Source organism: Priapulus caudatus, unplaced genomic scaffold (genome assembly GCF_000485595.1).
Source record: "Priapulus caudatus unplaced genomic scaffold, Priapulus_caudatus-5.0.1 Scaffold832, whole genome shotgun sequence".
Taxonomy (NCBI): Eukaryota; Metazoa; Priapulida; class Priapulimorpha; order Priapulimorphida; family Priapulidae; genus Priapulus; species Priapulus caudatus.
Window position 1 is genome coordinate 6,393 of NW_014577893.1, and position 16,273 is coordinate 22,665.

The following is a 16,273-nucleotide window of genomic DNA, read 5'->3' on the forward strand; positions in this document are numbered from 1 at the left end:
CTGCGCGAAAGATCTGCGCTTCAGCGCAATTGGGATCAACATCTCCTTTCAGCAACGCTTCTCTAGTATCCCGTCTCATCTGGATCAGCTTGCCGTATGCATGATACACACTGTCACTTGTTAAAATTATGTTATGTTACCGGTGTACAGTGTAGCCCCCCCCCCCCCGCTTCTCTACATCGAAGGGGCGGCAGATGCCTAGTTTCAGCCTAGTTCACACTAGGATTGGGCCGAGGGGCTACACCGGTAGAGCTAATTTTAATTGTGATACAGCTGTATCACTATCAAGTATCACATCATATATTACTTTATTAGATACAAATTAATAATGTAACAAGTGTCAAGACTGACTAGCGCTGAGAGGGTCTATGTCCCCCGGGGCCAGGGTACGTTCCGGTATACCCCACCGTACCCAGGGTACGTTCCGGCAGTAACCCTGGTACTATCTAATATGCCGGACCGTACCTCGCCTACTCCACTAACGAGTCTAGGGAGTCGCCTACTCCCTAACCCGGACCCGAACCATAACCCTAACCCTAACCCTAACCCTAATCCTAACCCTAGCCATATCAAATAGTGACCAGGGTACGTTCCGGTATACCGGACCGTACCCAGGGTACGTACCGGCAGTACCCTGGGGGACATAGACCCTATGAGTGTTACTAGCCGAGTCTAACCCAACAGGCAACAAGAGTAGGGTTACTACTCTTGTTGGGTTACATTATTGTATCTAATCATATATGCACCCCTATAGCTCTACCGGTGTAGCCCGACTTGGCTCTACGACTGGTTTGCTTAGCCGCATAGTGAGAAGCAAGAAGGTAGCTTGGGCCCAATCCTAGTTTAGCACCCCGGCTTAGTTGAGCACATTTGCGAAAAGGAGGGCCAAACTAGGATTGAGCAGTAGCTTGTGCCTATATCATATGTAGAGTAGGGGTACCCTCTTCGCTCCCTGTAGCAGGGAGCAGGGAGCAGGGGCTGAAGGGGCCACACTGGTAGAGCTATATCATAATATGTATCTCACTGGTCAATTATAGAAAGTAGCTGATAAATTCTTTATTATACACAATACAGGTACACTGTCAAATTTGTACCAGGGAGCAATGGTGTTGGACGATTTAACTGCAAGTCTATCCCAAATATGAGTATGTCTGCTGCTAGCAAAAATACTGGTGCAGACAGTGGGTGCCAAAGTGATGAAGATCAAGCTCCATTAGTTTTCGTTGCTGATCCTAGTGGTGAGGAGTATCATAATGAGAGATTGAAAGACTTTGAAATTGAAGATGTTGTGCAAGATTGCACCCCACGTAAATGCGCAATAATCCCGGTAGATGGCAGCACTCCAACACCGTGTGCTATCCCTGCCGAAATTGTGCATCACTGGCCTGTGGATTCACCGATATCAGACGACAGTGAGGGTAGTGGAATAATTGCAGAACAATGTACAAATAGCCAGCATCGCCGGTGTAACAGTGCAGTGACATGTAACACCAGTAGCTCCAGCACTTCATTTGACCTGCAAGATATAAGCGATTTAGATCTTCTGGATCTGCCAACGGATCACACTTTTGTGAGCAGCATAAGCAGCAGCTCTGAGCAAGATAGTGGTCTGCCGTCTTTTTCCCCATCGTTGGATAGCAAGGACCTGCTGTTAGAGTTATCCAACCAGGAGGAGTACTTTGATTTCATGCAATCATTTGTTGGTCTTATCTTTGCTAATAGGTATGTATGTATATACATTATGGCAGGAGCGTATAATGACAAAGGAGTAAGACAACGATTTGGTACTGATTTCACTACTTTTTGTCGTACGAGTTCGATGTGAATAAAAATAGAAATGTATACAAACATGAGCTTCTTTTGTTCACTGGTCCTTATTCTATCTTCCGGTAGTATTCTAAACCGCGTAGCTTCCTTCGTTTTGACATAATTCGTACTTTTCGACGACATGGTTTTCACGTTAGTTACCGTCGTGTGGCCAGGACACACTCTAAATTTGCACACACAGCTCTTCATTGAAATGGTTTTTAAATACGCTGTGGCTACGGGTACGGCAGCCGTATCTTAATGTCTCGAGGTTGGAGGTACGGCAGTCCATTCGCTTTCATACTTAACGAGACAAAGATGGCGGCGGGTGGTGCCAGATTTCGAAATAACGCCTTGGGAAATAAATTCACGATTTGAGAGTTTAGATGAGCTAGAACCCTAACACTAACCCTAACCTGAACCCTAACCCTAACCCTAACTCTAACCCTAACGCTAACGCCAAAAAGGGGCTTTAACGAACGACGGCTGCCGTACCTCCAGCCACTGCATTTTAAATACGGCCCTTCGGATGCCCACCTGTATAACCTTCTGGAAAAATCCATAAAATCCATAAGAAATCCTTAGGATCTACAAATCACAACAAAATGAGTTTAATATTAACACTTTATTAACCGAGAGTCATCTCTGCAGTCGCTAGTCTGCGTTCACTTACTGTTCTCTTTACTTGTATGCACGTGTTCATGCGTTATTTTATCGTTCTCTAAACAAAACAGCACGCAATAAATTTTGAGCCAAGTTTGTTTATAATCCGTATGATTTTAGGTGTACCCCGTAAGCAATTTAAATGGGTGAAAATTCGTAAAACTTACGGACATTCCGTATAGGTTGACATGTATGTATATTTCAGGAGCACAACAGCAAGTTAGAAATGCAACTGCAACAACTGCTATCAGTGCTGTGGTCATATTTTGAGTCTGCTACTTAATTAAAATTATTTGTGGCATCTCAGATTTTATACATTTGCCATACCAGGTATTTGAGATGGTTGAAATTGATTTCATAGTGTTATATTAGTGATTTTTGAATATTGCATACAAGTAAAATTATGTAATTCTTTGTTTTAGCGCTGAAATTTCCCAAATATTGAAAGCAAAGTTTGGAGAATGTTGCCAGGTTCGCTAATAACTTTATTTATGAAACTATCGATTTAACTCTTATTATTTATGTGCAGTATAGTATATCTGTACATATACTTTACATGTAATTACATGAATTTGGAAAAGCTCATTACGTTCATACATAATGCAGAATCAGATGCTACAAATATATAATTGTCAGCTTCTTTTTAGCTCGTTTAAAATTATAATATTTCCTTATATACCCAGGCTGCACAGGGGAGGTTGTGGTTTTCCAAGCTTCTATCAAAGCAGGTATGTTGTTGACAAGTTGTAAACATTGAACTTTTTTGTGATCATTATTACTGAGAAAATGGTTGCAGTAGACGTTTTGCTGAGTGTTTTACACTGTAAAATACATGAAATAAAATAAATTTTAAAACTAATTTTGTAACCATTTATGAACCCAAATGGTTATATGTGGAACCTCTTGTTTACAGAGGGTGAAGAACAAGCAAGTTAGTGAGAGAACATTCTATTCTCTAGTTCAGTACTTGGCCATAGCTCTGTTTGAGTGCCATGAAGCCGATGACTTCACACCTGCAAGAACACTAATGAATATGTGCTTCACATTTTACACATTACAAAGTATGTACTATTAGGTAATTGCTCTTCAAACATGTGAATGTAAAGTTTATATGGTCACAACGAGCATGTGTGTGCATGCTTGACTGAGGGTGTGTGTTTGTGTGTGTGTGTGCGTGCGTGCATGTGTGCGTGTGTGCATGTGTGTGTGCGTGAGTGCATGTGTTTGTATAGATCTGTGTGTGAGTGTTTCTGTATGTGTGTGTGCGAGTACGTGCATGTGCAATTAACAGATTTTGTTGTTCAAGATTGATTCTCCAGACTCACGCTGAGCAAACCACTCTCAAGAGCATGTACTCATCTTGGTTGGTTATATTGATCATACTCATAGGTGGCATTCAACACCATGAGGGGCAAAGAGTGTATCTTTACTCACATTTGCACAATCAACCGATATGGCAGTGCCAGCGCTTCTGGAGCGCGGCTTTCTATGATGCCTTCCAGCAGGAACGTGCCAACAGACCTCTGTTCACAAGGTATCCCACTTAGGATCGTATCACTTAGGAAAATGCTGGCCAAATCAACTCTTGACCTAATTTAATATAATTTTCACCAGCCAGGAAATGCATAGCTACCACGGAAAGTTTTTTTTTATACTTGTTCCTTATTTTTTCTTGTGCAAAAACGATGAGAAGCTTGTCTGCCTAGAAGGTGGTACAGGATGTAATGTTGTAAAGGCCAGTGGGAAATCCCTTCCTTTAACGCTGTATTGCAGGAATGAGTGGGATAGCATAAGCAGTGAGGAGCAGGAAGATGAGAAGAGATACCAGCAGAATGTTGCATTCGGACAGCTTGGGTGAGGCACTGACGTTCTGCTCCTCTTGCGCAATCTTTTTTGTACAGTCTGTCCACTTTTATAATATCTCCTAGTCGTGTATAATCTCTCATCTTTTACAGTATCTATCACACAATCTCTCCTGTTGTACAAGCTCTCCTCTTGTTCAATTTCTCTTATTCAATCACTTCTCTTGCGCCATCTCTCATAAATCTGTCCTCTTGTACATCATCCCTCATATAAACTCTCCTCTAGAGAATCACTCTTATACAGTGTACCCTCTTGTATAATCTTTTCCCGTTCAGTATCTCTTATACAACTGCTATTCTTGTACAAGCTCTTCTCGTGTGGAATCTCTCTTGTACAATCTCTCAACTACAATATCTCTCATACAGTCTCTCATCTTGTAGAGTCTCTCTTGTACAATCCCACTTTTCTACACTGAGTCTCTCTTGTACAATCTCTCTAGTACATTGTGTCCTCTGCAATCTCTCTTGTGCAATCTCTCCTCTTCACTTGTGGTGTGTCTTTTTGACGGGCTCCACGTAGTTTCCTGTATATGTGGGAATTTGTGTATAACTTTTCTCCCCTCTAGATTATGTGTAGGATTCTTATGCAACTCTTCATCCCTCTTCAGTTTGTGTCAAATTTTTTAGCTCATCTGACGTAGTCAGGTGCAGCTTGTAGAATCGCATGATCGTCCGTGCGTCCGTCCGGCCGGCCGTGCATCCGTCAACAGTTGGGCACAAATCTAAACGGCTCGACGTACGGATTCGAAAGTCGGGACGTGGGGGGGGTAATCCGAAAACGAGTTGAGATGTCGAAGCTGGGGGTCAAAGGTCAAAGGTCAAGAGGTGTAAAAGAAAAGGGAACATTCCCTCCTTAACTTAAGGTATAGGGAGGAAATGCAGAATTGCGGCACAAATTTAAATGGCTCGACCTAGGCTCGTGATAGTCGGTGTATAGCATCATGGTAGGAAAAGCCATCACTGTGCCGAAATTGGAGATGTTAAATGCCTTTTTCCTTTCCTGTGCATGGCCATCATGGTTAGAGTGTCAAAGACAGGTCTGTGATGGCATACCAAGCATGCGTACCTAAAAACAGACATTTGTTAACGTTTATAATGAAAAAAAAAGGAATGACATATGCATCATTCTATAACCATATGACCAACTTATCCATGTTTACTATTTGTTTTGACTATTATTTCTTAACTAGTTAACTTACACTTCTAATTTAATTCAATATATTGTAATATAATGCGAACATTCTTCTGTGCTAATATTTTCTCTTATACTTGCCTGCCATTTGACATTAGGTAGGCTTCATCTTCGGGTATCTTTTCTGCAAATAGCTCAGCAAGTCTTCTTTTCTATAAAAGAAATGCTTAAAGATTACATTTGTGTTGCAGTAATATGGCTAAAAATGTGAGCGGCGAGAGGAAAGAGACAAAAGAGGTGCGACATGGAACGAGTGGTCAGAAAAACGACAGTAAAGCAAGAGTAATCGAAAAAGGGGAAGAGAAAAACCAAACTGCAGAGAATTCGCTATAAAAGAAACATAAAAGGACTAAAAAAGATGAAAGATTATAGGATGAGCCATTGAGATTCAATCCCACTTTTGAATTATGTACACTTATGAATATGTACACATCACTACAGTCATCTGTGTGCAGCAAGATTTTGTGTTGCAGAGGAGTATTTGAAGGTGGGGTCTGTTTTAGGTACCAGAAGCCATCTGTGTACACGAGATTTTGTAAGAAGCTATATGTGTAACCTACCCCTGTGTTTGGGTTATATTATTGTACAGTAAAAACCCGCGTATAAGAACATAGATTTTTCCAAGTTAGCCTCAATAGGTTCTTATATAAATGGTGCTTACTGAAAAATTAGGCTCAAAAGGTTCTTAAATAGGTTCTTAATTGTTTCTACTTTTAATATGTATAAGCTTATAATACTTGATTCAAATTGTGTTAAAATTTTCTTACAAGGACTGCAATTTTTGCTAATTAATACCCATGATGGGCTACAGTGTAAGTTTTTCAGTGCTTACCATACTGTATGATACAGTATGTATCCAAGGAAATAAAACAACATGCCAAAAAATGGAGGAGAAAAAAATGGAAAAAAACATGGAAAATTAAGAACCTACTTTAAAATCTTAGCCTAAAACAGGTTCTTATGTAAAGGGGTCTAAATGGGAAATTTTAGCCTAACATGTTCTTAAAATCTATGTTCTTATACGCGGGTTTTTACTGTATCTACGTGACACCTAGCTCCAAGAAATGGTCTTGCTAGGGTTAGAAGACCCTAGCCTAGACCATAGGGTTATAGACAATCAGTCGCACAGCCTCGTGTAGAGGGCTTGCGCCGAATGATCGTATATGTATCGTGTTACTTGCAGTGTGGGGTAGGTGCAGAGTGGGCTTGCCGGAGGCTGTAAGTCTGTGGTAGCGAGTGTCGCGCGGCTGAGCGTGCCTCGGACAGCCGGCGCGCCTCGTCTCGCCTCGCCGACTGCGGTGACATATGCTGTGGCTCTGATCGTCGACCGTGGCCGGGTGCCGTAGGGTCCCGGTGCAGAGCGCCCTGCGTCGATGTGGCTAACTCATGGTTGAACGCCGCACAGTGCCTGGGTAAGTGTGCGGGGGCCTGGCCAGATGCGGTTAATCTGTGGTTGAGGAGTGTGGGGGCTAGTGTGAGATATCAGGCTCGTCCACGCGATGTCGGGTTACATATGTGTTGAGGAGTGTGGGGTACTGGTGGGTCACGTGGGCTGGCATGGTGTCCAGGTAATCATGCGTCGGTATGTCCAGTTGCCGGGAGTCGGTCTTCAGTAGGGGCCTTCGTGAGGACAGAATGCGCCTCCCCCTATCATCGTGGCCTTGCAGACAGTGGTGGGGTGTTTAAGCTGTGACGAGACGGGCACTCGCGCGATGCCGTAGCGACTACGATTGTTGAGTGTGGGGTAGTGTGAGAGGGGCTCGATTGCGGTACATTGGTTTAGGAGTGTGGGAGTACGGTGGTGTTGGAGCGGGACCTGGCGATCGTAACGATCATATGTGGCTTGATGAGTTGGGTATGAGGTGCGGGCAGGCTGAGCCGCTGAGAAGCGTGGATGTGCTTGAGCCGAGGTGTCGAGGAACGTTGGAGGAGGGGTCGACTCCGCTGATCGGCGGTATGCATATGTCGGGTCAAGCACGCCGTGGGCCGGGTAAGTTCTGCTTCTTTGTAGGAGCCCGCGGCGGCGCCTCGCGCGACAGGCGCGCACCGACTCTGCCGCCGTCACGCACTTGGGTGCCGCTGCGGCTGAGCCGCGTGACGGTTGTGGCGCCGCGCTAGCTTCCGGCCTGGGCGGCGCGCGCCGCGCGCGCCTGCACGTCAGCTCCGCCGTGGCGATGGGTCCACGCCTGGTAACGGTGGTGTCGACTCCGCCTACACCGGTAATGAGAAATGTTGAGCGAGTGTGGGGTAGTGGAGAGGACTGTGAATCGTAATATTTGGTTGAATACGCAGTGTCGGGTAGTGTGAGAGGGCCTGTGCATCGCGGTAATATGTGTTGCAGAATGTGGTAGTGGCGAGAGAGAAGCCATGCGGTTACATAGTGGTTGAGGAGTGTGGGTACTTGTGAAGGAGCCTGTGATGCGTAATGATGTTGAGAGTGGTCGGGTATCACCGCGGGAGAGGGAGGCGTGGATGGCGGTACCTCATGTGGTTGAGAGTGTGGGTCAGATGTAGAGAGAGAGCCTCTGCGATCGGTAAAGAATGTGGTTGAGCGAGTGTGGGTAGTAGTGAGAAGGGCTTGTGATCGCGCGTAATCATTGTGTTGAGGAGTGTGCGGGTAGTGGTGAGAGAGCGCTGCGATGTGCGTATGCCATGTGGTTGGGAGTTGGGCTAGTGTGAGGGGCTGCGACTGCGGTAAATATGTATGGCCTGTGAGGAGATCATGTGGACATATGACGTGTGAAGAGGGGCTGATGATGCCGGTAACTAGGTGTTTCGAGGAGTGTAGGGGTGAGGTGTGGCGAGGGACAGCTCGCAGATGCGGTAAGTAGATCGGTGTTGAGCGAGTGGGGATGTGAGAGGGCTAGCGCATGCGGTGAAATGTTGTTGAGCGAGTGTGGCGAGTGGAGAGGGGCTTCGATCGTAATATTGTTGAGGAGGTGGGGGTAGTGCTGAAGGGGCTGCGATGCCGCGTATCGATTTGGTGAGGAATGTGGGGTCAGTTGGGCGAGACACTCGAGTTGGCGGTGAATATTGGTTGAGGAGTGTGGGTGATGTGAGAGGGCGTGCAAAGCGGTAATATGCTGGTTGAGGCAGTGTGGGGTAGTGTGAACACTGCGATGCGATAATCTTTTTGCGAGTGGTGGGGTAGTGTGGGAGGCGGGCTGTGAACTGCAGTAAGTAGTGTTAGCGAGTGTGGGGTAGTGTGAAGGGCTGCGATTGCGGTAATATGTGGTTGAGTTGGGGTAGTGTGGGACGGCGAGATCGGATAATATGGATGGTTAGATGATCTGTGGGTTTAGTGTGGGAAGAGGCCCGGGGCGAATGCGGTAATATGTGGTTGAGGAGTGTGGGAGTAGCTGTGTGGGCGGGGCTGCGATTGCGGTAATCATGGTGTTGAACGTGTGGGTAGGTGTGGGAGGGCCTTCGCAGCGGTAATTGGGTTCAGGCAGTGTGGGGTAGTGAGTGGGAGGGGCTGTGATGCGGTAATAATGTGGTTTGAGCGCGTGTGGGGTAGTGTAGCAGGGGCTGCGATCGGCGGTAATATGTGGTTGAGAGTGTGGGAGGTGCGAGATCGGGTTCGGTGCGGTAATATGGTGTGAGTGTGGGGTCAGTGTGAGAGAGGGACTGACCACCGAGCCCGGCCTGCGGAGTAGGCATCGTAATACGCGTGTGGCGCCGAGACTCCGGACGTAACAGTTCAGACCGTTGCTGTCGGAGACGGCTCGCGCGCCGTCGTCGTGCACGGCCGGCTCCACATCCAGGAACACCGTCGATCCGTCGGCGGTGAGCAGTGATGGCGGGCGCATCGAACGGGTGGCGGTGTCAGGCGCAGGGCCAGTCGTCGTAGGCGCCGGTTCAGCGCGGTGAGGTGCGGTGCCGCCCGCGGCCGCAGGAGCCGTTCCCCCGCCGCCCGGCCCAGCAGGGTCCGTGGTTGCGGGAGCACTCGAGGAACCCGGTTGGCGCAGGGCGCTGCCCGCCCAGTTGGCGCCGATGCAGGTCCATCAGTCGGTTGATTGGTGGGGTGAGTGTGAGAGGGAGCTGCTGCGAGTGACTGGTCTAAGTTACTGGGAGTTTCGACGCAGTGTGCACAGTAGTGAGTGGAGAGCCGACGGCTGCGATGATCGGTACGATATGCTGGTTGAGCGAGTGATGGGGTAGTGTGGGAGGGGCCTTGCTGCGGTGGGCGGTAAAAAGTATGTGTTAGTCGTGAGGGGATAGGCGACTCGGGAGCGCCTGCGATGCCGGGAATATTGTTTAGGAGTTGGGGTAGTGGGGAGAGGGTCCCTGCCGCGATGCCGCGTAACTATGTGGTATAGAGCGGCGGAGCGGTGTAGTTGAGAGCGCCGCCGAGCTTGGGGCGATAGCGGCCGGTAAATTGGTGAGTGTGGGGTAGTCCGATAGGAGGTCGGGACTGAAGGATACCCCGTGTAGGAGTCATGCTGTGAGGAGTCACCAGTAGGTGGAGATCTAGTTGAGACGTGGGAGAGCGCTGTGATGCGTCCTAAGATCTGATCGTGGCGCTTGATGATGGGCGTAAATGCGAGCTGACACGGCTCGTTGATGTCGGTCTCAATAGGTAAGGTTGATGAGTGGATTGCTTAGTGTGACACTAGGGGGCGCCAGGTGTGATGTGTGCCGAGAGTCACGACCGATTCGGTGTCTGCGATATGATGTGGGGTAAGTGTGGAGACCGGAGGGCTGTAGTATAGATGGTGGTGCGTAGGTCATCGGCGGAGAGAGGTAGCGGTGGGGGGCTAGGGGAACCGGCTGCGGCGAGTGCGGTTGACATCCATGTGGTCTAGATGAGGTGTGGGGTTAGATGTGGGGAGGGGTCTGAGCGCGAGATGGCGGGTAAGTAACTGTGGTTGACAATGAGGTAGATGGGGGTAACGGGTAGGCGGGAGGTCGGCACCGCACGCGCTGCGATGAGCGGTAGATAAGACCTGTGGTTGAGGGTAGTGTGGGGATGTGGGGAGGTCTTTGAGCATCGGGCGGAGATGATGTGGTTCGAGGAGTAGTGTGGTACCAGTCGTCTGTGATTGCCGCGGGGAGCCACTGTACGCGTGAGCGGCCAATATGTCGGTTGAGGACGTGTGTGGTAGCGTCGCGTCCACCCAGTCGGCGAGTGCCCGCTGAGTGATGCGGTAAGTATTGTGGTTGAGGAGTGTGGGGTATGCGCGAGGAGATGCAGTCAGGGCGACCCTTGGGTGTGGAGGGCGACTGAGCGCGCAACTAAACTGTCGGTTGAGTTGACGTGTCGGGCGTGATGTGGGAGGGGCTTGATGCGGTAGATTACATGTGGTTGTATGAGTGTTTGGGCGTCACTGTCGTGCGTGGACGGGGACCCACTTTGCCTTGGAGATTGGCGTCAGCTTAATCATGTCGTTCGTTGAGTTGAGGTTGTTGGTTCTGTGTGAGTAAGGGGCCTGCCGCTTATTGTTTACGTCGTTTTAATTACTGTTTGGTTTTGATAGGCAGTTTGCTGGTGTAGTTGTCTGTTTCGTCTTGCCTGGAGTGCGTGTGGAGTTCCGGTGGCGGGTGGTCACGGGCGCTGGGTCGGTCAGCGTAGGAGTGGTGGTTGAGATTGTGTGGTAGGCGGTGGGTGGTTCCCGTGAGTGTGCGCTGCTGCGGGGACCGTCAGCGCGCGCCGTCGAGTGCGGATCGCTGCGGGCTGCGCCCAGCCTAGCCGGCCGTGCAGACTATCCGGCGTGCTGCGCGCCGTGGTGACCAGCACGCACCGTTGCTGAAGGCATCTGGCCCATGCCGGTCGGCGGCCTACGCTCGCCGAGCCACCCCGGCCCCTCTGTTCCGTGAGTGCCTCGCGTGTGGGCGGCGGGTGTGATCGGAGAGCCTGCGGTGGGTGGACGCGAGGACGAAGGGCGGGTTCCGTCGGAATGGTGCGGGGTGCTGGAAGCCCCAGTTTAGCGTGGTGATGAGCCTGCACGAACGGAGCCAGAGGATGCCCCGAGTCAGGGCGACCGGTGGACTGTGCAGAGGGGTCGTGCGATCCGCCGGTATGGACTGGATCTGCGAGCGCATTGGAAGCACGGTTCGGTTGCGTAGCGCGGTAGTGCATGTCGGTGAGATGAGAGGTCCAGATCCGACTGTTGCTGAGCTCTACCTAGTCTGAGGGAGTGCGCTTACGGTCAGCGGGGCGACCGAGAAACAGACGGTGCGCGGGTCGGTGGAACGCATGGTGCACGAGAGTCGTGTCGTGGTGGTCCTCCAGGTTGCGGATCCTTAGCCGTAATCGTGAGTGGTGGGCCTTAGGAAGATTCGGTTGGTTGCTAGGTGGCCTCGCGAGGAAGGCTCCAGCTGGCCGATCGGAGGCTCGGTAAATATGTGGTTGTGATGCATGCGGTGGAGCGTTTCGCGGTCTACAGGTGGGTTGGGGGAGAACTCGGTAGCCGGCCTCCACCTACACCCTAAGCGCTGAGTCCGCGGAGCGACTCGAGCTACGGATCGCGCGTTATCCCAACCTTCTAGGCAAACAACTAGTGCTGCGCCGTGAGAGCACTCAAGACTCTGCTCTGAGCGCGTCTACTGACGTATTTAATCATGGAGACAGTATTTCAAATCCAGCATGGCAATGGGGAAATGCTATTTGCGTACGAGCATGGAGACGCTGAGGGTTTTTTGTTTGCGATGGGATGACCATGAGGGTGTCCCCGCGATAGTTTCTGTTTACATTTATGTTGGGTGCATATGAGAGAGACTGGAGTGCGGCGTAGCGAAAAGTACCGAATATGACCCGCAGCGCGGGTCGGATGTGGTAATTCTCGAATGGGGTGTTGGACGTGCGGGAGCCTGTGTGAGTAAAGCGTGTGGTAGCGAGAGTAGGGGTCTAATGGCCTGCTACGAATAGTTGCTCCACGAGTAATTATTGAGTACGTCCGGTGATAGCGATCGGATCGGCTACAGAGAGAGCGGCTCTCCAGCTTGGTTGCCCATTGATCGAGCATGCAGACGTGTACGCTTGTGCGTCAGATTGTAATGAGTGGGTAGTGAGCTGCATAAGCAGTGAGGTCACGCAGGAGAATACGCAACTGAGAGGAGAGACCTCAGGCAGCATATGTGTGCATTCGGGAGACGCAAGGCTTTGTGGTGACGGCGATGCTTGGGAGATCGATTGTCGCGATCCGTCTTCGCGAAGGCGGCAGAGCTGCGTTTCTCTTATTTTGTATACCAGTCGCGGCATGTTACGAGCGATCTTCTAGTGTATGTACTGAGTATCGTTGGAGGTCACTGAGAGGTATTGCTGTGGGTTAGTGGTGCCTGCTGCAAGAAGGCTGGCGGATCCGTGCGTATGCGTGCATGCTGCCATGTGTTGCAGTGAGTGTGGGGAGTGTTGGGATGGCCCGGCGGTGCTGTGAGATCATAGCCGGAGGCGCGCGTAGCGCACCCAACAATGACAGTGTGGTTTAGCGAGCTAGGGTAGTCAGTAGACAGGCTACTGCGGATGCGGATCAATATGGTGTTGAGGAGTTAAAGCGTGGGCGTAAGTAGGTGTGAGACGTCGCTTCTGGTGCGGCGCGATGAGATGCGAGTGTGGTCCTGCGAACACCCGAGTGATTGGCCGAGCTAGGGTGAGTGGGAGAGGCGCGGAGCAAGTTGGCAGTGCGCGATATATGAATCAGTGTTCGTTGAGGAGTGTTGGCGGGTTCTCCTAGAGGCGGTGCGGCTGGCATTGCGGTAGACTATGTTGCCGTTGGAGGCGTCGAGTGTGCGTGGGTTTCCGTCGTAGGAGCGCAGCGGGCGCGCGAATGCGGTAATAGTCGCGATGCTGACGCTTCGCAGTGTCGGCGTCAGTTGTGGGCCACGGGGAATGTGGGCCTAGCGACACGCGCCGATGCGGCTAATTCATGTGGGGTGTGAGAGCGAGTAGCTGATAGTGCGGGTAACGGGATGGCAGGCCGGCTGCAGATTGTGGAGTCCGAGAGGCGGATAGGGTACGCGGGTCGCGTGTCGCAGTACGTGCTCTAGGGGTAGTGTGGGAACGGGGCAGTGATGCCGGAATAATATGTGGTTGATGAGTGATGGGTATTGCTGGGAGGGGCTGTAGTGTAATAGTCGCTCCTACACCACTTTTTACAAGTATCTAGTCATGCTATCAATCTCGACCTGCGCGCTTTGAGTGATACATGATGCGTTCTGCGCGCGTTGCTGCAGAGATGTGCTTATGGCGTCGAATGTATTGCGAGAGCCCTGTGTATGCTCGCGTAACTATGGTGAGTTGGAGTGCGCACTCCGTGTGTGGCTAGTGCTGGTGAGAGGGCTGTGATGCGGTACATATCCTTTTGTCTCTAGAACGTGAGTTGTGCGACGCGTAGTAGTGCACATCGTGACGAACTAGAATGCGTGTTGCCTCCAAGTGCAGTGTCGGAAACGTAATTGTGTGTGAGCACATGCCGTCCCGAGTGCGACCTTTCCATGATAACCCTCGCTCTGGAGTCACGAGAGTGTAAGTAGCAGCGACCCTTCTTAGTGATCGAAGTGGCTCGAGATCACATTCTCATTGTGTTAGAGAATCTTTTTGTCGACCAGGTACGTTCAAGAGTGAGCCACTCGCCGTGCGTCATCTATCTGGCGTATCAACGGTCACAGGGCTTTACTTGATTAGCATGAGTCTGAATGCCGAGTGTGGGGTAGTGAGTGCCTCTTCTGGACGTGTTGGTCACACTGGCTGTCACTTCGTGCCCACGCAGACATCTCTCGGCTCTAAACAGTGACTTGGTTGAAGCGATCATGACTCTGCATATGAGCGATTCTATGCTTCGATCGTTAGTAGCGGCGAGTCCTTCTCTTCGTTACTAGATCTCTCGACCACCTTTTCTGCACGACTAGGTCGCGTTGAGAGAGTCTCTCTATGTTGAGCTAGGTTGACGGATGTGTGCGTATGCTGCCGGGACAATGAAGGGTGGCGAGTGTCGCGCCATTGGCCCGACGTTACATCAATGTTGGTATTGGATGTGCCGATGGTGTCGTGCTAAATCCTGTGACTCGTATGGTGGCGCGACTGCAGAGTCTCCTCGCCGCGTCATATACCTGTGATGAGCTCTGAGGCACGCGTGTGAGTGGATAGTGTGGTGATGGAGTGCTCTGTGATTCTGGTAGAGTTCAAGTCGCGATTGGGCAGACATGTGGGCCCGTGTAACAAAGGGTGAGTAGCCGTGCTGCCTGCCAGTGTCGAATAATAGCTCGTTATAGATGGTCGAGTGTGAGAGTTGGGTACGTGGTCTGGCTAAGAGATGGCTGAGATGTGGTAACATTTTGTCCATTCGTGGTTGAGCGCGCAGTGTGCTAGGGGATTAGTGTGTGAAGAGGTGTGTAGGCGGCTTGCTGTGCGATTGAATGCCGAGATACCATACGTGCTGTTCACTATTTGTGGCGAGTTAGTGCCAAGCATGATGCTCTTGTGCAGATTTGTATATGATGTTGTGTGTCAGAATTCGTATGTGTTGGAGGTGCGTTGGGAGGTCAGCTGCGAATCCGAGTACCTATGGTCGAGAGGAGCTGGCGAGGTCATTTGGGGTTAGGGACCAGTCGCTGCATCGCGAGTTCAAGTCTCTGGTGCTTGATGAGTGTGGGTAGTGGAGAGGCGCCTGCGCGATACGCGCTCAACAAATATGGGTGGGATCAGTGGGTAGTGATGAGCAGAGGGCTGTACTGTGTAATATGTGGCCTAGGAGTGTGGCGAGTAGTTGGGAGGGTGCCGGCGATGCGGTAATATGTTGCTGAGCGAGTGTGGGTGGCAGTGTGGCGAGTGGCTGCGATGCGGTGAATTGTGGTTGAGGAGTGTGGGGTACTGTTGAGCTGTGATGCGGTTATAGGTGGTTGACGAGCTGTGGGGTAGTGTGAGAGGGGCTGCGATCGCGGTAATATGTGGTTTCCGCCGCCCGTGCATCCGTCAACAATGGGCACAAAATCTAAAACGGCTCGACGTACGGATTCGAAAGTCGGGACCGTGGGGGGTGGGGTAATCCGAACAAACGAGTTTGAGATGCTCGCAAGCTGGGGGTCAAAGGTCAAAGTCCAGAGGTGTAAAAGAAGGGGAATACATTCGCCTTCCCTTAACTTAAGGTAATAGGGAGGTCAAATGCGGCAGATTGGCGGGCACAAATTTTTTAAATGGCTCACCTAGGTGCGTGATAAGTGACGGTCGTATGCATCATGGTAGGAAAAGCCCATCACTGGTCGCCGAAATTTGGAGGTCACAGGTCAAAGGCAATGGGTGCAACCGGGGCAGATTTTAGACATATTTTCTGAGGACATGTGCCTGAACGGAGCGATTGAAAAACTTTTTTGTTTCCAGCGTGACCGTATCAATTTTTATGGCTTTATTAGAAAGGACCGAGATGAAATGTAACTTGTCCGCTGACATGCCGAAGAGAGTGTCGGATAACCCTGTTTGACCGCTCAAGAGGAGGGTTAAACATGCATTTGTATAACTGTCTTAGAAAGAATTTTACTTGGCACGGGTTTGCTAGTAGAATCTTATACATGCCGTGGACGCTAATGAGGCCTATCAACTGTCACGGAGTGAAATTTCAAAAAAGCTACAATATTGGTTGAAAGAAAGGTTTATGCTCCTTAAATCGTATAATTCTATGGCATTCTTGTAGCTGTCAGTTGTGTTACATGTAACTTATGTGCCACACTTGCCAGTACCACCTACCAGTCAGCATGTGGTGGTGATATTACCTGGTGCTAGTTTTTTGCCATGAGTTAATTAGTTAGCAGGTTGCGC

At 50.2% G+C, this 16,273-nt stretch overlaps 1 protein-coding gene across 1 annotated transcript in view; it reads left to right on the top strand.

The window, feature by feature from the left end:
• The first annotated feature begins 1,067 nt into the window (after nucleotides 1-1,067).
• Nucleotides 1,068-16,273, top strand: part of LOC106813835 (uncharacterized protein KIAA0513-like) — a 17,511-nt gene continuing 2,305 nt past the window's right edge. Inside the window, exons 1-6 of the mRNA XM_014818066.1 lie at nucleotides 1,068-1,722; nucleotides 2,892-2,940; nucleotides 3,153-3,197; nucleotides 3,383-3,530; nucleotides 3,859-4,003; nucleotides 4,243-4,323. Coding sequence (XP_014673552.1) covers nucleotides 1,142-1,722; nucleotides 2,892-2,940; nucleotides 3,153-3,197; nucleotides 3,383-3,530; nucleotides 3,859-4,003; nucleotides 4,243-4,323 — 1,049 coding nt within the window. The 5' untranslated portion in view covers nucleotides 1,068-1,141. The remainder of the gene's footprint in view (nucleotides 1,723-2,891; nucleotides 2,941-3,152; nucleotides 3,198-3,382; nucleotides 3,531-3,858; nucleotides 4,004-4,242; nucleotides 4,324-16,273) is intronic.